Consider the following 22,657-nt stretch of genomic DNA (forward strand, 5'->3'; position numbering starts at 1 on the left):
ACAGAGACAACGAACAATGAAATGTTCAGAGACAGTGAAAGAGAGAAAACAATATAGTCCAGGTGGAGAAAAAAACTGTCAGAGAGAAAGAGAGAGAGAGAGGGAGAGAGAAATTGCATATACCATCCAAAATTATCAATCATTGACGGATTAACACATCTATAACTGAGAGATAAAAAAAACAAAATACAAAATGAAATAAAAACTATTCTATTTATATATTCTAGTAGATATTTATTTAACGACAAAACAAAAACTAAAAGCAAAAAATAAGAAGAAACAAAACAAAACTTACTCGTTTTTCATACAGATATAGATTTTTAAAATTTATTTTCCTTAAAAAAAAACTTCATATTTCAGCGCTAAAATTTATAAATTTTTAATGATTACGAATACATATACAGTACATCCACATACACAAACATAAATGAAAAAGTGAAATAAAGCGACTATTTGGTGATAATACGTTTTAATCTATGTATGTATGTATGTATACAATTTCACTCGAAATGATCCTGTGTGTAAAAGTGACAAAAAAAAAAATGGCCAAGGATGTCCAAGGATAGGGTAAAGTTGAAGTAAATTTGTTGGGCAAAGGCAAATAAAACCATTTATAACTCTTAGCTTGAATGCTGGAAATTTATTTCGATATACATATGATTTTTCAATTTCAATTCCGATAACATATAGAATCAATTTCAACGATGACATGTCCCAAATTCGTTTCGATTCGAATCGATTCTCCCTTGCTAATTGCTGGTTAGAATCTAGAATAGAACACTTTGTTTTCAAAATTCAATCAACTATCTGGCATATCATTACAATTGAGGTTCATTTCAAATAAATATATATATTTTTTGTCCAGTTTCATCAGTTAACTCTATATATATATATATACAACACATTAGGCAATATATATTTCATCATTCTCTTTTTTTTTTTTTTTTTGTTTCATTTTGTTTGTTTGTTTAAACCAAGTTTTATAAAAGGCATTCATGAATTCATGTTTTCCCGCACTGGACTCAAGTCAGGCATTAAGTAGGTTTTTGTTCCAAAGAAGCTTCAGTTTGATTTCTTTCGTTTGTTTTTATCTTCAACAATCGGAAATATTCTCAACATTCGTAGATTTTTTTTGTTTTTCTCTTTTTTATCTGATATTTGCTTGAATTCTATTCTATTTTATTTAATTTTCTGTTTTTTTTTTTCCTTTTTTTGTTTTGTATTTATATACCCGGATATATATATGTACATAAATACATTTTCAATGTTCAACAACAACAATTGAATTCTTTTTTGTTTCTTTTTTCAGTATGTTGTACATATAGACGCACATAAATATGTATTTATGTATGTGTAAATATATCTATGCTTAACGAGCTAATTTACAATTGTATCTCTTCCATCAGCAAAATATATATGTACATATATCCTTCTCAATTTCATATATACATATATGTATATATGTATATGTATGTAGATCTATAATATTTTAGTTCTTGTATTTTTGTGAAAGCTTTTCAAATCATTTGTTTTTGTTTTCGAGAATCGGAGGATTCTCTCTTTTGTCGAGTTTGAAAACCTTAGTCTAGTAAAACAAAAGAAAAAAATTAAAGTAAAAGAAAATAAAGAATGGAAAGAACGCAAAACGCACCTCGATTTGATGTGTAATTTGTGTTTGTATTTAGCATATATGTATGATTGGTTTTGTTTTTGTTTCGCTGTTGCATAGTATAAATATGTACAATTATCTTTAAAATGTATGCATATATTATATATATATTTCTATATATACATACATATGTGTGTGTGTATGTAATATGGTATTTGTGTATGCTCTTGTGTGTGTGTGAAAAAGAAAAATTGAACAAAAAAATATATATATACATATATATATATATATATATATATATATTTATATAAGTTAGGAATCTACATACAATCAAATCGTAACTGTAGTTTATATAATTTAATTTCGTAAAAAAAAAATGCTTACTTCCAAGTTTAATTTTTTTTAATTTTTTTTTTTATTTTTGTTTATTTTTTATTTTCAATAAATCCATTCCACAACAATTAATGTGTGGTTGGAGAGGGATGTGAAGTGGAGCAGAAAATAGGGTAAATGATTAAGAAGTTGATTTTGTATTGGTACACAAACCAAAAGTCTTAGAACGCATAATCCAGAGCCTCCCCAGAAATGCCTGCTGCTTTGTTTTTCTTTAACGCTTCTGTTCACCTAGGTTAACAAAGAGTATAACCAAAAAGGGAGGGATGGAATGGGCTGAGGATTGGAGTGGTTTTTGAGAGGAGGGGAGGGGAGGTGGTTGGGTTTTGGGAAAAGGTATGTATATATATATATATATATATATATATATATGTATATGTATATGATGTTTATGCTATAATCATTTTGTTTTGTATTTTTTTGTGTTTTTCTCTTTTTTTTTTTTTGTTTCTTTATCGTTCCTTTTTGTTGTAGCTCTAGCAATTTTGGTATCTATAATACACAAATCGCAATCGCAATTTGAATGTGCCCAGAAAATCTAATAAAAAAATATATATATATATCATATATATGTATGTTAATATAATCTATATAAAGTTATAGTATATATATATATATATCTGCATCTGTATCTGTATCTGTAAGGGTTGCAACTAATATTTAAGGCGTGTCCAGAGATGATTTCAAGAACACGCCGTCTACAAAACAGCCTAATTACTTACGAACTAATCGTATTCATAACTTAAAATTTACAATACACATATCATGCTATATGTAAGCTGACTTAAAGATCTATATTGATTCTTTTCTTGTTTTAGGGCTTATAGGAGGGGATAGGAGCAGGGGGAAGGGGGTTATGTCTATGTGCTTTTTAACATCTCGCTTCATCTCGCATAATTTCATTTCTACATCTGTTAAGTTTTCAACTTAAGTCTTAGTAGAATCTCTAGTTATATAGTTTTTTAATTCTATGCCTAAAATGATGACAATTTTATAATAATTTTTTTTTTTTTTTTTTTTTGGGGGGGGGGAGGAAATGGAATTTGTGATATCATTCATGGCCAACCAGTAGAATTCAACCAGAATTCTGCTTGTGGATGTGGCGGAGGAGGAGGAAGGAGGCGCGATTTGGATCGTTGTGGCAGTCGTCATCATTGTTATCATCATCGTCAATCCTTGGTGGCGGTGACACTTGGTCCGCTTGCTGCTGCTTCATTGCCAATTTGCTGAGGTATGACGGTCAGACTTTTGGGTATCTTCGACATGATGGCATTCTCAATGAGTTTTTGTTGATGTTGCTGTTGCTTTAGAGTGTAGCTACTGCTGTTGCCCATCTTGAGGTTACTGCCGCTGTTGCTGCTACTGCTACTGCCTGTGGTGGCTGTTGACGATTTGGACGTAAGATGTGGCATTTTACACCCTCCGCCGCCTCCTGCTGGGCCAGATGATCCACCACCATTACCGTTAAGCAAATACTGATTGGCATCCGGGAAATTCTTCCACAGCCATGAGCTATTACTATCGAGCGGATTATTGTTGTTGCTATTGACCAAAGCATTAGCCAGCAGGGGTGGAAAGTTAGCAACAGCGGCAGCGGCGGCAGCTGCATTAACATTCTGTGTGGGATTGGTGAGTGGGGGCATCGGCTTGGGAGCTAGACGTGCCAAACGTAGATTACTGTTGGCAGACCCCCCTCCGCCGCCTGGCTGGAGTGTTGGCATTTGTTGTTGTTGCTGTTGTTGGTGCTGATGATGGTGCTGCTGCTTTTGTTGGAGCTTCTGTTGCATCTGCTGCATTTGCTGGCGAGCTGTCTGATGCTGCTGCTGCGTCATTTTGGCAAAATTCAACAATTCAGCAGCCGAACCTGCAACATTTGAGGACTGTTGTTGCTGCGTTTGTCCCACTTTCGGCTTGGCATTGGCCTTGAGCATCTGGTCCCTGAGCAATTTCTCGCGCCGCAATATGCACATGCGATTGTAGTCGAAAATGGAGATGAGATAAGGCTTGCCGCCAGACTGCACTTGCACCAGGGCAGGCAGACGTCGACCGTCGGCTGTTTGGTACAGAGCATGCGACTTATTGGGCACTTTATGCTGATCCTCGAGTGGAATTAGTGTTGGTTTCCAACTTTTGCTCTCATGTCGTTCCTGGGGTGTCAGTGTCTCTGGCAGAATGACCACATTTGGTGGTGGTCCCGATGGACGTGTATTGCCACCGGCACCAGAGCCACCACCGCCGGCTCTTGGCAACTGTAATCGTTTGTTAGACATATTACCTAGCAGGCTGGATGCCGCTGCCGCCATTGCCGCTACTCCGGCAATATTGGGCCCAGAACCAACACCACCACTTGCAGCAGCAACCGCTGCACCGGCTCTTCTACGCTGAAGGCTAATCAATTCCGGTGGTGAACTGAGCAATTGTGGCTTTATTCCTAAAACGCTGCCGCCGCCGCCAGCTAAAGGTAACGATGAGGTGGATAGGGCTGGCTTTAGCTTGGGCGGCATTGTGAGTAAACTAGCTGAATGTTGTTGTGCCTCGTTTTGGCTATTAAGCAACTTATTGGCCACATCTAGAATCTTGTGCGGCTTCTCCAGACTGGCTGCTGGTGGGGGTTTGCTACTGCTGTTGTTGTTGTTCGATGCCTGTATTAAGATAGGTGGTGGTGGTGCCGCCGATGATGATGCCGTTGTGGTGGTGGCAGTGACAGATGATGGCAACGGCACAATCTCTACTGATTTGTTCATGCCCAAGAGATTGGTCTTTAATATACTCCGACTATTTGCCCCACTGCCGGTAGGGACAAGCGGTGGTGCATCCTTTAAGGATTGAACGTTTGTTATTGACGGCGGAGGTGAAGACGTTGCTGCTGCAGAAGCGGCTGACTGTTGATGATGCTGCTGCTGCTGTTTGTCTTTGGGTCGAGCAATTATTGTCACAGCATTTGAGCTAAGCTGTTTGGTCAATTTATCAACGGAGGCATTGCTGAGTCGCTCCAAGGAAGAGGAGGGAGCATCTACATCGATTGGTTCCGGCGTTAGATGATGTGGCGGTTGATCACCATCATCATCGTCATTAAGTTCCACCAAAGGAATGACAGGCTCTGCTGGGTTTGGATTCACCTTTTCCGTGGGTGCGAGGGTAGTTACCGAAACGGCAGGGCCACCACCACCACTCGTTGTCGCTGAAGCAGCAGCAGCATTTGCAGTTGAACGCTTGCCGCCACCAATAGTGGTCGATAAGCCACCACAATGACCGTGATCGAACGAATTGAGGCGCTGACGCACTGTTTCCGTGTAAACTGAAGCATTAGAGGACGCATGGGGAGCCAGCACAAGATCCCCATTGCGATAATACTTCTCAAGTAGAATTAGGTGACGCAGGAATGAGCTCTGATTACCATACGGCTTTTGTAATTCCTCCCACAAGCGACGCGTGGGCTCATCATATTGCAAGAATGTTTGCACCCGGGTCCATCCTTCGGGTGTGCGCTGACTACTGCTGCAACCGAATGGAACTTTGAACTGCACGCCAAGCTCTTCTTCGCCATGGAAGAGTTCTCTCATAGAGATGTTGGGGTTGCCACGCAAGACATTTGAGATATCGGATCCGGATTTGGAATTGGCGTTACTGGATGCAGATGCAGCAGCAGATGACGCACCTGAAGCGATTCTCGTTGATCCATCGCCGTCTACTAAACTCTGTTGCAGAATAGCCTCCAGCTTAGACATTTGCTTTATGGCACTACATGCATTATTGCCAGTGGTCGTTGTTGAGGAACTACTTGAATTGGAATCAGTCGGTCCATCATAGTCCACAACCATGGCCATTTCAGGGTCATCGGAGGCAGCTAATGTCGTCGCCTGGCTGGCCCCAGCAGGAGTCACAGCTGCATTAAGCAACTCTTCGTCATCTGCCTCAGATGCCTCATTACTGCCATCCTGCAGATTGTGCACTTTGAGTAGTCTAACAAAAATAAAGATTCATTAGTTAAATTAAGTCCTTTGCAAGCCAATACAATTTTACTCACCTTAGGCGATAATTCTTGACAAACTCGGCTTTAATGGATTTGGTGCTATCCGGCGGCTTCATCAGAAGATTAGCAAAGTAGCGACACAGCTTGCAAACAGCTGTGCCCACTCCAAGCTGAACGGGAATGCCCATTTCGGATAGGGCTTTCTCCAACCTATCAGTGTCCTGCTGAAATTAAAAAAAGGTTTATTATCGGTTTCGGGTTTACTTAATGAGATCTTATCTTACCGATGTTATGTGGTACATATGATTCTTGCCAAGGCGTCGCTTGCAGAGCACACAACCGGATGATTGGATGACTGTATTGTAGTGGGCATCGCATAACCAGACATTCGAGGTGCCAGCTGGAATCTCAAAGTTGAGCAGAAACTTCTTAACACTCTTGCGTATGCATTTACGCCGCAGCGAATGTCCAGCCGAATCGCCACAATCTTTAATAGCGCAAGCCCTCTGTTGTTGTTGTTGTTGACTACTGCCTCCTCCACCTGGTGGCACTTGACCAAATTCATTGTCAACACTATCACCAGAGTAATGCTTATCCGCAGGAACGCCAGAAACAGGAACACCGCCACCAACACCACCACCAGTTTCCAAATGTCCCGGAGCGGAAAGACGTTTCTTATATGATGGAGCATTCGCTCGCCTGTCCACATGTCGGAAACAGGCATCACACAGGCAATTGTCCACTGTCAATTTCTCCTCATCTGTAATTTAATCATACATTTAATCATCTCTATCTGAGATAAATATATGGCAGTGGCTCACACTCACTGGCTAGAATCTTTTGTTGCCGTTCCACCGACTTAATCTGTCCCACATGGCAGGGTGTGTCATATAGCCCAAATTTGCCGCTACAATAATAGCATTGATCCTCGCATAGACGACCAGGATGAAACTTGAACGACGATGCCTTCTCTGGTATAAGAATTTTCTCCTTCTCATCCTTCTTGACGACCATCTGGTAAAAGCCATGCTCTGCCTGGCCCTCCGAATGTGATGAATCTAGGCGTAGAGAAAGAGAAACTTTTATTTATTATAATTGGTCGCAGGAGGTTTATACAGTGTATATATTAGTTGATTAACTGGCTGATTGTGAGTGAGTTTGTGTGATTTATGTGAGTGAGTGTTCGTTTAGTCCAGTTGGTATGTATTGTATACAGAATAGTGAGGAGGCATATCAGAAAATCAAACTATAATCTTTTGCGAAAATTCGGTTTGATGATAAGAAAATGAAATATAACTGACCCTGTAAAGCCTGTATATATCTTTATGGTTTATATCGCAAATGGAATGGGATTTGGATTGGTCTTAAGGTATGAGATTTGCTTTGAAAGGCAACATAAAGCGAGCACTGGAGGCTACTACTGTATATAAGGAATTTTTGAATGAATTGCCAAATGAAAAGCGAATGAATATATAAATGTCTATATATATATATATATATATATATATTTTTTTTTTTTTTGGGTCGCAGAGAAACACCAACCCAGTTGCGATCGGGATGCATTAGAATTGCTACTTAGGTGCGTGGCTATCGTTGTGTGGTTATTGTTGTTGTTGTGGTTGTTAGTCGAACTGAAACGGTTAGTGGTCTTTCGGGTACCCGTTGAACCATTGGACTTGGTCGCACCTTCGTTCTGCAAGAAATCGAGAGAAAAAAAGACATAAAATTAGAGATTGAACATGGTTAAATGAATAGAGACCCAGACTTACCTCATTTTGAATTGTATAGTAGGAGTCTTCGGCATGGGCACCATGCTGATCGTTGGAACGATCTGCAGCCCCATGACCGCGTGCACGGCCTTTTTGGAATGTCATTTTAAGAGATTGTCGTCGCACACCATGAGCCGATCCGGATGAGACGCCTGTTCCAGTGCCAGCGCTGGCCTTGCGTGTGGCTGCGGCACTACCAATGGATGAAGCGGAGGAGGAAGCGGCCCCATGAGCAGCCCCAGAACCATGAATCACAGTACCAGTTGGCACACCACTGTGGCCACCAGCTCCACCATTGCTACTTCTGTTTAGTTTTATAACTGTCTTAAGGGTTCCACTCGATTCCACATGGGTGGCACTGCCACCTCCGCTTCCCTTGGACCCATGACGTTTACCACTGTGCTGCTGCTGCTGATTTTGCTGCTGCGCCTGGCGTGAGTTTGCCTCTTGGATATACTCCTGACGTATCAGTTCGGCAGCCTGGTGCGTGAGTAATCCCAGGTTTTGCAAATGCAGCTCCTTCTCCTTACGCTGCTCATCATCAACTTCGTTCACTTTTACTTCTTTTCCATTAAGTTTTTGCTCGGCGCACACAGTAGCCAAAGGTTTTTCTTCCTCCTCCTCGTGCTCCCCTTTTACTGTATCCACCACCACATCAGGTTTAAGGCTTAAATGGCTCTTGATGTCCAAATCAGCACCTCGTTTCGGCTTTTGTTCGGCAGCCACAACGGCCAATGGTTTCTCCTCATCTTCATCGTCTTTCATGGTCAATTGGATATCCAAGGTATCATGACTGCCCGTGGACGTGGACACATTTTCTTTATTCTCCTCGGGAAAATCATTATTGTCGTGCTGATCTGCCAACTGTAGATTCTCCTGATCTGTTGCTGATTCCATTTCAATTTCAGGCTCGACGGCCTCGGATTCAGCCTCACCCTGGGCCTCAGTTGGAAATGAGTCCACATCCATGGCCAGATCGCCATCTGACGCATGCTCTTCCTCTGCATCCACGTCATCCGCTTCTTTGACCGTATCACATTCATTTAACCCCTCCTGAAGACCATCCATGTCCAGACCGTCATCCTCTTCGACTGCTTTGATGCTTTCCATTTCATCTTCAATTGGCGCCACATCCTCCACCTCTTCCTCCTCTTCCTCGACCTGAAGCTCATCGCTGTTACTCATAGCATTTCCACTGGCATCAACAACACCTTCATTGGCCAGCTCTTGCATTATCTCATGGTCTATATCATCGTAGGCGACCGTTGCCTCTTCCTCGACCTGACTTTCGGCTGCGGTTGTTGACGATGGCAATGGCGGTGATGGTAATTTGGAATCTCCGTCCCCTTCTCCCTCTCCATTGATAGCAAGAATGCTTTCCTCTGATGGTTCCACAATGTCTCCGCTCTCCTGTAACTGCAATTCGCCGGCCTTCATCGATGTATTCGAGTAATCGTCATCAATTGTTTGCTCCTTACTGTTAACCAACTCTTTTTTTGCTGCAATTTTTGCTTCTTCTTTCGTTTCGTCGGAGTCCGCCGTCTTTTTGGTTTCCACCGCAATTTCGATATCAGTTTGGGCGTGTTCTGTTTCGCCTTCGCCTTCCAACACTTCATTGTTACTCACAATTTGAACAATTTCACCCAACTCCGGATCTTTTTCAATGCCCAAGTTATTGGCCAAGAATTCAGGCTTTTTGTAAAATTGTTTCACACTAATTGCGCTGACACCCTCGCTTATCATTTCCGGGCTTAGTGATGGCGCTTTACCCGCTGTCTCGTTGACCGAAGAGGATTCTGAACAGGATTCAGCTGACACTTTAGCTTGCGGCTGCTGTGCTGCCACACACACAGCTGTGTCCTCAATTTTGGCAGCCATAGCCTTGGAATCGCTGCTCTCAGTGTCCACTGTGAGTGGTTCATGACAGGCATGACCATTCGAGGATCCAGCAGCAATTGAGGTGGAGGTAGGCGGCACCCGTGATGGTTCCACCTCATCAGTCGCCGCCTTAAGAGACACAGCCAACAGGGACGCTTCATCAAAGTCTGGCAATAGTTTCTCCTGTTTGATATCAGCCGCAGCAAGAAGCAGATCATCCATAGAGGAGGCCATGCTATCCTTTGAATCTTCATCGCCTGCTCCATGGGATCCAGTGGTCGTCAGGGAACTGGTAGATGCAGTCTTGCGCGTGGTAGAGCCTACACGTCGTCTCTTAGGCGGAGCCGCTGGCTCAGCAGCAACTACAACACCCGGAGATCCTGCCTTGTTCAGACGTGTGGCCCGCGTCGTCGTCGTTGTGGCTGTGGTGGCTGATAATGAGGCCGTGGGAGTCTGCTGCTTGGTTATTGGACGGCCTCTACCTCGCCGGCAACTTGCTGTGGTGGGAGTAGGCGTTGGCGTGGCAGCTGGGGAGGATGTATCACTATCCTGAGGTTCCTGCTTAATGGCCACCGTAGATGATTTCGAGGACGATGCTTCCTCTCCACCATCTTCATCGGCTGGCTCATCGTCCAATGGCGGAGGCTTGATCTCAATCTTGGCATATTTGGCTGCCACCTCGACGTCATCTTCTGATCGTTTACGTTTGACTGCCACCTCTATTGGGATTGCCGCCGCAGCAGGAGCTGTTTTCTTTCGACCTCGTCCACGTGCCGGTGGCAACTGTTGTTGCTGCTGTTGATGCTGCTCCGCTGCTGCTGTTCCCCCAATACCAATTGTAGACGATTTACGACGATTTCGAGTGATTCGCGTATTATTCACCTGTTCCTGGGCAAGAGATTTGCGAGTGACGCGATTACATGTGGTTGTGGGTGTAGTAACTGGTTCCTTTTCCTTTTCTTTCTCTTTTTCCTTGTCCTTCTCCTTATCCTTGTCTTTTTGTGTGTCTTTTGGCTGATCATTTTTCTCGTCCAATTCTGCTGATGATGACGATTCGCCTACTTCGACGGCTACCGCAGACTCATCGGTTACGTCTGCCGATTTTGTTGCCTCTTTGGCTTCTTTAAGGTCTTTAATGGACTTGCGGCCGCGTATTATCGGAGCCAGCGAACGCTCCACGGAACTCTTTCTTAGACTTTGGCTGGTGCTGTTGTTGATGTTGGTACTGCTGCTTGTAGGCTCTTCGGCGTCACCATCGCTGGCATCCCGTCTGGCAGAGCTTGAACCAGATGTTGTCGTAGTGGTGGTGGGTGAGCTGAGCAAAAGAAGTGGTGAGGAATGCCGCGTTATTCGCACGCTTTTCCCCTCAGTGTGTGTAGTTGTAGGCGTCGATGTGGGTGTAGGCGTAGGCGCTGGTGTTTTTGGGGTCACTGGGGCCGCAGCCTCTGATACAGTGATCTCTGGCGAGGAACGCTCTCTTCCAGCAGTTCCTTCTCCAATTATTGATATTTCTTCACTATCGACTGTTGTTGTTGTCGTCGATAAAGGTGTGGTGGCCCGGTTGGCGCTGTTAGTGCTTGCCGCCTCCAAATTCTCAGACTCCTCACTGTCAGCCGGCGTAGCGGCAATTGGTGAATCATTTTGTGGCCGTGCAGCATTTTCATCTGCAGGTGTATTCGTATCCGTCTTAGCTGCACTTGTGGCTGGTTTCCGGGTTGACATCCTCGACGAGCCGGCGACGGGCGGCTGGCCGTCACCTTGCGCAGCTGCTGTCGATGTGGCTGCTCCTATTTTGTCCACACCTCTGCCTCCAATAATTGCAATGGCTGCCCCAACTTTGACACTAACTCCACCAACTTTAGCTGGATCCGCTCGTATTGCAATTGTGTTGTCCACTTCAAGTCGGAGTGATTTGGTCCCATTTGTTGATCTTGATGTGGTTTAATTACCCTGCTAAACAAGTGTGAAGAAAAATTTAAAAAATTACTAATACGCCCAGTAAGCCTACAGGAACAAGAGCGAGATAGACACAAGCAACCGAACCGAAAGAACGACAAAAAGGGACAGAGAGAGAGAAAGACACGGATAGACGGAGTAAAGGATATAAAATAGCAGTGCTCAGACATTTAATAGAGATCACAAGTATTCAATACGAAAGTTGCACAAACTATGGTAGATCTCTAAAATAATTTTCTCATTAACTTGACTTTTTCTTAGGTTTTTTTTTATATTTATTCTTCGTTTTTATATCCTGGCCAAGATATAATAAAAGATGAAAGCTGGCACTGAAGCTAGAACATACAAACATGCTTTGCGGTTGGCAATCAGCAGCAGCGCCTGTCTCTTCTCCCCTTTTGCCCCACTCTTCACCCTCTCTATGAACATTCAAAAACCAGTTTTGGCAGCAGCTGGGAGCTCTTCGAAAAACTAACAAGACCAAGCAAAGAGAAATGAAGGAGAAACGGAAGAAACAATATACATACATACATATGCATGAAAGCAAACAACAAAGGGGCATGCCATAATTTTTAAAGTTATCCTAATATATCCTTATCTGGGTTAGCCTACATACATATATATCCGAGGGATATTATTTATACTTCAATTTGTAAATGTGACCCTAAAGCAAGAGGAGCGACCTTCGGCACCAATTTGCAGCGATGCCACTTCGTTTTATGTCGGAATGGAAATGGAAATCTGAATCAAGAGGAAATCGGCCTCCATTTCCATTTTCACACACGCACAGACACACAAAAAACACACACATAAAAATATACATATGTACATATATGCAATGGGCATATTTGCTGAAGCCATGGCTGTCGACGCCACCACCACCACCACCACCCTCTCTCTCACTCTTCCTCCTATCAATCTCTTGCTCTTTCACCGAACGATGGCATAAAACAAAAACAGAAAACGAATAAAAGGAAACAAATAACATATAAAACAAAATGAAGATGGAATTATTATGTATAAACTACACACACATACTCATTTGTATGTTATACAAACATACATATATACACCATGCTCTCTGCTCATGAGTGTGCAAAAACGTTGCGTGGAAAATGCATAGTTTGTAAACACTGGCAACAGGATGAAGAACCACAGTAGAAGGATGGAAAAAAAACGAGTAAAATGATGTTGATAATAAACTGAGAGTAAAGAGAGACAGCAGGCACGTCCTATGCATATGCAATTGAAGCTCAAGTATTCAAAAGCCGACTGTAAAATGTAAACTGGCAAAAGTAAAAGAATTTTCACAAAACAACGGGGGAAAATGTTGTTAAGAATTATTAGCAGCAGAGTTGCCACCAATACCAATGTTTGCAGCTTACGTCTCTTGTTCGCTCTGGCTCTCCCATACACACACACACACCAACAACAGAGGCCCATTCACTCACACAGCAATAGCCATCTCACACATACTAACTCACTCACTCACACGTCTGCCTAAAGTTTCGGCAAAAAGAAAAAGAAAAACTATGAAAAACTGTATGAGTAGCAAGCAACAACTCCTTTGCCCTCTTGATATAACACAACAAAAGAGTACAAGGCACAGAGAACAAAAAAAATAAAGAAAAAAAAACAATAACAAAAACAAACAACAAAAAACAAACGGGAGACTTAATAAAATTTTTCTTTTATAACAACAACTACAGCGACAGCAAGAGCAGGCATGACGCCTAAAACGAACGGCACTCACTTGTCTCTTTCGTTTTACTTTTGAGTTACTTTTCGCATTTGCTTTTTCATTGAAATCGTCTTGCCATTCGCCGAGAGCCGAATCGCGGCGAAGTGTCTCGGGAATACGATAGAAAAACCGAATAACAAATACGATGAAATGAACAAAACACACACACAGACACAGAGAGAGGCACACACCATACACAATACCGAAACGCCAGCGATGATACTTTTTACTTACTTTAATTCTCTTTCGTATTCATATATCCATTTGCGAATTTTCCGCATGCGTTTTTCATTTCATTTTCAACATAAGCATAAACTCAAACTTCCAAGTCTCTCTATTTCTGCGCCACTGTCTCTGTTTTTGATTCTTTTCAATATTGTGGTTGGCGCCAACTTTTTCCCACTAAATACGAAATATTAACTGCACCAAAGCAAGGAGCAGGAGGAAAACCAAAAAATAATAATAAAATAAAATGCAGAACCCGAACCGTTGTGAACGCAAACACGGTGCGAATCGAAATAACCGAGGCAAAATGGAGAGCAAGAAAGAGAGCGTTGCGCGCATCGATGTCGATTTGTGTTGGGAGTGTGTAGTTGTGTGTGTGAGTGTGGATTCGCCGCACTCTCTAAGTCTGGCGTTCTCTCGCACGCTTCAGTCGTCCACATGGTAATCTATGGGATACTCTTTGTGCCCTACATATTGTCTAGTAAAAAAAACTTGAAAGGATACAATTCATTTATTCAATTTCCCAGCACTTTCTCAATAATGCACCTCCATAAGTTAAAGTTGATATCAATATCAGTAGGAATTGCATTTCTGCAAATGTATGTATGTTTCTGTCTAGATATCTTAAGAGTTTTCACTTTATATAATTAAAATTTGAAAGATTCTTTTTATTCAATTTCAATTACATATATTGATAATATTTCTATTATAGGTTTATTTTCAAATATTGGCGTATTAATATTAGTTAATTTAATTTCAAATATGTATGTTAACTTCAAAATTTTTCTTTGTGTTTTAAGAAGTGATCTGTTTCAAATTACATTTCATGTTTCGCCACATCAATAACAACATCAAAAATAGTTATAAATCTCTTCATATGATAGATATAAGGATAAACAATAAACTTTTAGCATAATCAATTCTTAATGATTAGATAATTTACCTGTAGGGCATATACAGGTCGACCTAAGAGCGCGGCCGGTGTACGTGTTGTTTTTGCCAAATGTTTGTTGGCCTCTCCATTGCTCGTACAACCGTATTCTCTCAACTGTCTCTTTCTCTTTTGCTGGCGTTCATGTGTGTGTGAGTGTGCGTCTCTCTCTCTCTCATTCTCTCTTTGATCTGCTCTCAGACTCGGGCTGAAATTGGCCTGCTGTCTTGGGCAAAGGACTACCGACTATGAGTATGAAGGTTTTTTTTTAATGCCGGGCCGGATAAAGAGGGTGGTGAGCGGGGTCGGCTTAAGGGGTAGCAATTAACATAAAAGACCGTATGAAGAGGATACAAAAAGGAGCAGCAATAAAACGAAAATTTTGAAAACAATTTGATTTTGCATCTGGCATACAAACATATCTCAACAAATCTCGCATTTGGCTAGGCAAGGAAATACAAATTTTGACATCAGCTCGGATGAAACGATGCACGAAGGCACGAAGATTTAGTACGTGCGAACTCACATAAACATAAGCGTTCGGCTGGGTTCGGCTTGGGAATCCTGCAAGTGGCAGGTGTAGGTCCTGTTTTTATTTTTTTATAGCAGCTTTTTGTGCCGTCTTTACTCTGTTTTGTACATATTTATGTATGTATGTATGTACATATTACGTGTATCTAGGTTAAAGGCAAAACTTAATTGCCAAGAAAATCTACACTCGATTTCGATGGCGAATGAAGGGCAAAGGGAAAATCAATAGCCCTAATACACAATTGTCGACTGGCTGTGCATAATGCAAAAGGGAAATGGGAATGGCTTTTCCTGCAAACTGGGTCAAGTGAATAGGCAAGTGTAGGGATCTATCGCATGTAGTATATACATATACATACATATATCTATGTAAATACTCGAGGACATATTAAAATAAGGCCACAAGGACACGGGGTGACTGTTATTTGTTCTAACTTCATGATATCATCAGCGACAACAGCGAATCTTCGAATGAAATACTGGCGCTATTGATTTTAGGCACGTGTCCTCTTCATTTAAAGTTTATGTTTTGATCAGTGTTTTTAAAAAAAAACTGAATCCTTTTTCTGTTTTTTCAATTTCGCTGATTAACTGCATGGAATTCGTCATTATTGTATTGCAATCTAGCAGTTAAATTAGATGTACAATGGGGGAAAAACGAAATTATTTTTTCGCAGGCTTTTCTTTTCTTGTTTTCTTTACTTTTTTTCGCATTACGCCCACTCGATTAATTTCACCTAGAAATTATTACATATATGTACATACATACATATGTATGTATACAGTATATGTACATGGATGCATGGGTGTGCGGAGCGCTTAAATACACATGTACATAGAAACCAACCCAAAACACACAGATACTTTGTCTATGTGTGCGTACGTGTGTGTTTGCGCTGAAAGGCAATTGGAAAACGTAATGGCCGACGAAATGCCACGCAGCAGCAAGGCGAAGGCAAAAATCAAAGCAGAAGCAGCGATAAGCGAATATAAAGAGTAAAGCATAATTTATATTAGATGTATGGTTCAAAAAAGAAAACTTCCGGCAAAGCCAAAGAGCAAAATGACAAATACAACCATAATTTCCAACAAACACACTCACACAAATGCATTCATATGAAAACCCACGTGAATCAGAGAGTATGAGAGAAAGAGCAAGTGGGAGAGCGGGTGATAAAGAGTGGAGAGGAGAGCGTCTGTAGCAGAGAGGGAGCGAAGTTGTTCTGAACAGAAACAGATGCGAGAGAGACAATGGCGATTTGCTTCTTTCTCCGATCGCGGCGAATTCGTGGAGTTTTTCATAAAAAGCATACGGTTTATTTATTTGGCTAATGGCAAATGTTTGACAATTTTCCTCACACAATTTTCGCCATGTGGAAATCGAAATGACGTGGTAATTGTGTGCGTGTGTGAGCACACGTACACACACATGCATACGAAATGCTTACATTTGAGGGGGAAAATTAGTTACAAACCAGAACAAGCTCTCTCTGAACGTTCTCTCTACATCTCTATCTTGCTCTCTCGCTCTCTCTTTTGGCCTCTGTCTTTCTTCCTCTCTTTTGTCTCTCTATTCTTCGCCTTCGTTATGTCGCGTCATTCGTTTTGTGTACGCCATATTGAATTTTTTTTTACAATAGGCAAATATTTTGACGTTTTTCTTGCTGTTTTTTATGAAACAATTCCTAATTTTGAATAAATTTTTTGCTTGCATTTGTTAGTTGGTTATGTAAACTACATGTTTTAAGCAAGAAATAGGCGAATTTAAGCATTTTTATGGATGAAAAAACCAAATGAAAATTGTCATTATTAGGGCTGTCTCTCTCATTCACTCCCTTTACCCTCTCTCATTATCGTCATCGCTCTACCCTATGGGTGTGTGTGTGTGTGTTGTGCAAATATGGATAACAGTTTGTAAATGCATGAATGTACATACATATGTATGTACATACATACGCGCATACATACATCTCTATCGATATATATTTATGTAAATGTACATATGTATGTATGTAAACATCTGCATTTACATTTTATAACATTTATGCACACAAAGATACAAAGACATATATGTATGTACATATATACATACATATGTATATATTATTAATTATTCGACATGTGTACAATTGTATGTACATACATGTGCATGCATATATGTATGTATGTATGTACATACATATATCTATACATACAAATATGCAATACATTGAGCAAACAAAAGCTTGATTACAGGAGATCAAAGCTTGTCCAGGAGTTCAAAGATTAATGTGGAACTCGATAATAATATTTTGAAATTAATCGATTATGGGAGGATTTTTAAATGAATGTTTGTCGAAATTATATAAACCATACTTTTACAGTTTATCAATATTTATGTACTAACATCCGGATATATTGTGAGGATAAAAATATAGTAATTGTTGTTGTATTTTTTAGTAGCAATCAAAATTTAAAAGGGTATCACATGCATACACAAACTTGTTTAATTAATTGGTTCAGTGGATCCTTGAAAAATATAACTGTTATGGTCATAGTAAAGAAGGAAGGCCAGATTAGAGAAATTCTATAGAATTCGAGTGGTTTTATACTCACGATATATAAAAATAGGAAATTTCGCCATATAAGGACTGGAAAACGTATTTTTAATTGTGTCAACCGGATTCTAATATTCTAATATGTATTAGTAAGTATGTATGTATTAGTAGTATTTGCACATTTAAAAGAAAAATAAAAATGCTAAATAAATGTTTGGCTATTTTAAAACTGGATTTAATGACAAATTCCGGTAAGGTTTATTAAATAAAAATAGTCGTGAGTGAGTGCAAACAAATGTCATCTCTAGTCATATGTTTTCGGACGTGCCGATATTTGCCCAAAACGGAATGCGTTAGGAAATTTTTAAAAGGCGTTGCAGCAGCTGATTAGTAAACAAATTTCGACTTCTTTTAAGTTTCGGGCTAAATAATGTATATAAAACCACTCTGTCTGCTTCTTTATATCGGCAGCTGTTTGGCTAATGTTGACGACACATCCGTATTGCCCGAGGGCTTTGTGGATGCCACCCAGAGATCAACACACACCAATAATTGGGCCGTCCTGGTGGATGCCTCTCGATTTTGGTTCAATTACCGGCATGTTGCCAATGTCTTGTCCATTTATCGATCGGTTAAACGTCTGGGCATTCCAGATTCTCAGATTATATTAATGATTGCCGACGATATGGCCTGCAATCCACGGAATCCGCGTCCTGGCCAAGTTTACAATAATGCCAATCAGCATCTAAATGTCTATGGCGATGATGTCGAGGTGGACTATCGTGGCTACGAGGTGACTGTGGAGAATTTTGTTCGTTTGCTAACAGGACGTACACAGAATGGAACCGCCCGCTCAAAGAAGTTGCTATCAGATGCCGGTAGCAATGTCTTAATCTATCTTACTGGACACGGTGGTGATGGATTCCTCAAATTCCAGGATTCGGAGGAAATCACTAGTCAAGAGTTGGCCGATGGCATACAACAAATGTGGGAAAAGAAAAGGTTTGATTGAACAAAGAGCTAAAAGTTATCAGTGTTGGTCTCAAAATTAATTTGTATGTTTTTCTTTTTCATTCAGATACAATGAGCTCTTCTTCATGGTAGATACCTGTCAGGCGGCCTCACTGTACGAGAAATTCACCTCGCCAAATGTCTTGGCTGTGGCCAGCAGCCTGGTGGGCGAGGATTCCTTATCGGTAGGTTAAGGATGGCGAAAAGAGAAGTGGCTAGTGGCTAGTGCTTTACAATATCCCTCTCTTGACTAGCTAACCTTTAAGCGTATCTTTTTGGATATTGATTATGGCTTTCTGTTTATAGCATCATGTTGATCCCTCCATTGGTGTTTATATGATTGATCGCTACACGTTCTATGCATTGGAGTTTCTTGAAAAGGTTCAACCATTCAGCAAGCGTACGATTGGTGACTTTGTGAGTTCATTTTTGAATCCCTTTGTCACAATTAATTGACTTAACGATTGTTTGTTGCAGCTGCAAGTGTGTCCCAAACGTGTCTGCATATCGACTGTGGGCGTAAGAAAAGATCTCTATCGGCGCGATCCAAACAAGGTGCTAATAACCGATTTCTTTGGTGCCATTCGTCCTACTCGTGTTTCCACCGATCGCATTAATGTCACTCTAGCGAATGAAGAGTAAGTTGAGTTGTAAATACACAGCTCAGAATTATTATAATTAATGCTCTTTCTTCTTCTCTTTTTTCTGTTGCAGCGATTTCATTGTGAGCACTGCTGTCAGCAAGAAGCCATCATTCCGTATAATTATTGAGCCACAATTTCCAACCAAATTTTTCCAATTGAGAAAATTGAGATCCATGTGATAATATTAATTTTTATTCGTAAATACATTTCATTTTCATTATTAATACATTGTGTAATTTATTAAATTTTATATAATGTGATCTCGAATCGTGCTTTAAAAATTCTCAATTATGGGCACACACACAAGTACGTTTCTTTCTTTTTTACTTGTCATTATTGCCCCATCTTTTTTTTTTTTTTTTTTTTTTTTCATTTTGCTTTATTTTTGTTGTCGTATTTGCTAATGTTTTTTTTTTTTTTTTTAATTTTATTTTTTATTATTTATTATTATAATTCTGTCATTCTGTCCTTACAATGTTTATGTTAAATAATATTGTTTTCATTATAATTTCTTTTTTTTCGTTTTTTTTTTTTTTGGTTTTCCCGTTTTTTTATTTCTTGTTCCTACTATCAATCCATCAAGTAACATTCATATCAAATCCAAAAATAAACAAAAACCATATTGTATATGTACTTATATAAAAAGGTAAAAGTTCGAATCGTCGACCTCTACATAGAATTAGAAATGCACAAAAAAACAGTTTATATATATTGTATATAATATATATGTAGTTATCATACCATTCATCCATCCATCCATACATCCAAGCAAGCATTCATCAATCCATTCATAACCATTCATAACCATTCATATACATATAGGATGGTGTGGGTGAGGGTGAGGGTGAAGGTGAGGGTGACATAGGGGAGGCTAGGGGAATTAGTGTTACAATTAATTTAATATATATTCTCAATTTACTAATACACACAAAAAATACCATCCCAATTATTATTCAATTATAGAATTTCTCAAGAGTAACAAATAGCTTTTCTTTTTGCCTCTCTCTTTTACATTTTCTTTGTTTTTAGAAGCGATCTACCAGCTGACGATTCATTAACATATATATTTTGTTTAATATGGAAGGATCTACTTCGTTATTTCTTGTTGTTGTTCTTGTTGTTCTGTCATTTTTCATGTTTTTTTTTTTCTTGACCAATATCTATTGACTATACAGAATATATATAAATTTTTTTTTTTTTTGTTTTGTTTTCATTAGCATTGCATCAGTCCCATTATTTGAGTTGTAGGCTTCGTTTTTTCTTCTCTCTTGTTTTTTTTTTTTTAAATTACTTTTTCTATTATTATTTTTTGTGTTTTGAAATTTTTTCTCTTCTTTTTTTTTTTCTCGTTTGTTCAAGATCAAGATTAAGCACCATAATAAGTTCATACGGCATTATCCACATTGCATATATATCGTATATATATATATGTATTAACTATCTGTATATGTATAGACTATGGGATTTTTTACATACATATGTATGTACATAATATTTGCATGTATGTATGTACATATATGTATATAAAGTGGATTGTGGGTGTAGTATGGTGAGCTGCGATGAGTTGTGGTGAGGTGTGGTGTATGGGGGGCCAAATTGACTAGGAGAACCGAAATTGAGCATTGGTCAATGGCGTTTGATTGGCGTTTCTTCATTTTTTTTTCGACTCCCTTTCACTTTCGTGTTGTTTCAGTTTCTTTCTATGGTTTTAAAATTAGCTAACTATAGAGTAATGTAAAGTTTGTTGTTGGCTTAGATGGGCAAGGGTAATAATGAGAGGACGGGTTAAAAAATACATAAGCCGATTCCAATTTCGATTCCAATTCTATATTTACAAAGATAAACCCTATATCTGCTAATATATACTATATTTCTAGCTGCATTTCTGGCTCCGATCCGATAACGAAAAAAATGATTTTTTTTTTTGGTTTTTCGATTGGGGGGGACTAGCAGGAGGAGGTATTGGGCCGGAGTTTGGGGGCGTGTTTTCGTTTAAATATTACATTTTTAAGTCCTAACACTTATTCACTTATTTGTTAACACGCTGTGCAAAAATATTTATTATATTTATCATTTTTCGTCTTCTGTTTTTTCTTTTCTCTAATGTTTTTTCGTTTTGTCTACAAAAAATGTTAAATTTTGTTTTTATTATTATGCATACAAGTACGTATCGTATTTCGTTTTTTTTTTTTTTGTTTTGTTTTGCTTTTTCTTTCTTTATTCTTATAATAAAAAACTTTTACTAGAGTTAGAGACATAAAAAAATTTAAAAAAAAATGTAAAAAAAAAAATACAAAAAGCATAAATTGTTAAAACCAAAATTTTATCAACTAAAAGATATTGAAAAAAACTTTTTTTTTGAAGGCAATTTGATGTCAGACTCTTGCTTTTCGACATTTCTCATTTATTTGTTTATCTTAGCTATATGTTTGTATATATTTACTTTTATTTTTTTTGTTTAACTTTTCATATTTTTAATTTTTTTTCTGCTCTATAGTTAATGTATGCGTGTGTGTGTGAGTGAGTGTCTCTGACTGTGTGGGTACGAGGGCGTGTGCGCAAAAGGCGTAGAGAAAGTGTGTGAAATGGTTTTTTTTACTATCTACAAACTATTGTCGTTTCCTTTTTCATTTAAACCGTTATATGTTATGCATGTATGTATGTATGTATATATGTATATGCGTATATGCATGTGTATGTATGCATGTCTCTTTTTATTTTTATTTTTGAATTTGTTTATAAGTGTTTTATAGATATTTCCAGGGTCTAATCAAATCGTACAAGTGCTGCAACATAAATACTTTAAAATGTCGTTTTTAAGAATTGACTAGATATTGTACAAATAAATACATATGCATCTATGAAGTGAAAGTGTTTAATAATATTGACAATGCAAATGTAAATGAGTGAAAGGGGCATTCAAAACGTTCGAATGATTCTTTTGAACGCCAAAAGCATTTGCAATTTATAAAAAATTGAAAATTGTTTGCGTTCTGATGCCTATGTATACAAAACTTCAATTACAAAGACAATAAAATTTAAATTATAAAAAATTTCGTTTTTTAAATTATATTTTTCAGTTGTTTTATTAACTCGTTATTATAATTCTGGGTAGATTACGAAAAACTAAATAATTGAAAAATGATGCGAGGATTGCACTTGGTATAAATAGATAATAAAAATATGAAAAATTCGCAAATTTTAATCACAAAAAGATCCATTCAAGGGTATATATATATAAATGGGCCTCTAAAAGTTAAAGAAGCCTAAAATAAATGAAATACTTCGTTTTTTTAAATTTATATAAACAAAGATCGAAACCCTCTGTTTTCTCTGTGGTAACACGGCGTATGATTTATTTATAAGTTAACCCTTGTTTGTCTTTAACGGTTTACTTTGTATGCCTATCCCAGAGTTAGCTAAACAAAAATGTAAAGCATACTTTTAGGCTTTTACTTT

At 38.9% G+C, this 22,657-nt stretch overlaps 2 protein-coding genes across 5 annotated transcripts; one reads left to right on the forward strand and one right to left on the reverse strand.

The window, feature by feature from the left end:
• Window positions 1-620: 620 nt before the first annotated feature.
• Window positions 621-13,835, reverse strand: east (enhanced adult sensory threshold). 4 transcript variants are annotated; one of them, XM_068298858.1, is made up of 7 exons: window positions 13,554-13,835; window positions 7,745-11,572; window positions 7,518-7,668; window positions 6,797-7,033; window positions 6,260-6,735; window positions 6,030-6,199; window positions 621-5,965 (listed from the first exon to the last, which is right to left on the reverse strand). In XM_068298858.1, exons 2-7 carry the CDS (start codon window positions 11,342-11,344, stop codon window positions 3,172-3,174), a joined length of 7,428 nt encoding a protein of 2,475 aa, XP_068154959.1. In that variant the 5' UTR covers window positions 11,345-11,572; window positions 13,554-13,835; the 3' UTR covers window positions 621-3,171. The 4 variants fall into 4 exon arrangements, with proteins under 4 accessions (XP_068154959.1, XP_068154971.1, XP_068154966.1 ...); XM_068298870.1 differs by having other exon boundaries at window positions 6,803-7,033; window positions 7,745-11,575; XM_068298865.1 differs by having other exon boundaries at window positions 6,030-6,196; window positions 7,745-11,575.
• Window positions 13,836-17,921: 4,086 nt separating this feature from the next.
• Window positions 17,922-19,422, forward strand: PIG-K (Phosphatidylinositol glycan anchor biosynthesis class K). Its single transcript, XM_068302977.1, has 5 exons — window positions 17,922-18,545; window positions 18,622-18,739; window positions 18,861-18,971; window positions 19,032-19,192; window positions 19,269-19,422. The coding sequence occupies exons 1-5, from the start codon at window positions 17,974-17,976 to the stop codon at window positions 19,375-19,377; spliced, it is 1,071 nt and encodes a 356-aa protein (XP_068159078.1). The 5' UTR covers window positions 17,922-17,973; the 3' UTR covers window positions 19,378-19,422.
• The last annotated feature ends 3,235 nt before the right edge of the window (window positions 19,423-22,657 follow it).

The sequence above is a fragment of the Drosophila tropicalis genome, unplaced genomic scaffold (genome assembly GCF_018151085.1).
Source record: "Drosophila tropicalis isolate 14030-0801.00 unplaced genomic scaffold, ASM1815108v1 contig_158, whole genome shotgun sequence".
Lineage (NCBI taxonomy): Eukaryota > Metazoa > Arthropoda > Insecta > Diptera > Drosophilidae > Drosophila > Drosophila tropicalis.

Excerpts from the sequence above, each read along its gene's own strand:
- east (XM_068298858.1), bottom strand. The coding sequence starts at position 11,344 with ATGTCAACCCGGAAACCAGCCACAAGTGCAGCTAAGACGGATACGAAT. Across the intron at positions 7,669-7,744 it reads ACTATACAATTCAAAATGAG|AACGAAGGTGCGACCAAGTC; the intron begins GTAAGTCTGGGT and ends GATTTCTTGCAG. Across the intron at positions 7,034-7,517 it reads TGCATCCCGATCGCAACTGG|ATTCATCACATTCGGAGGGC; the intron begins GTTGGTGTTTCT and ends CTCTACGCCTAG.
- PIG-K (XM_068302977.1), top strand. The coding sequence starts at position 17,974 with ATGTATATAAAACCACTCTGTCTGCTTCTTTATATCGGCAGCTGTTTG. Across the intron at positions 18,972-19,031 it reads AGCGTACGATTGGTGACTTT|CTGCAAGTGTGTCCCAAACG; the intron begins GTGAGTTCATTT and ends TGTTTGTTGCAG. Across the intron at positions 19,193-19,268 it reads GTCACTCTAGCGAATGAAGA|CGATTTCATTGTGAGCACTG; the intron begins GTAAGTTGAGTT and ends TTTCTGTTGCAG.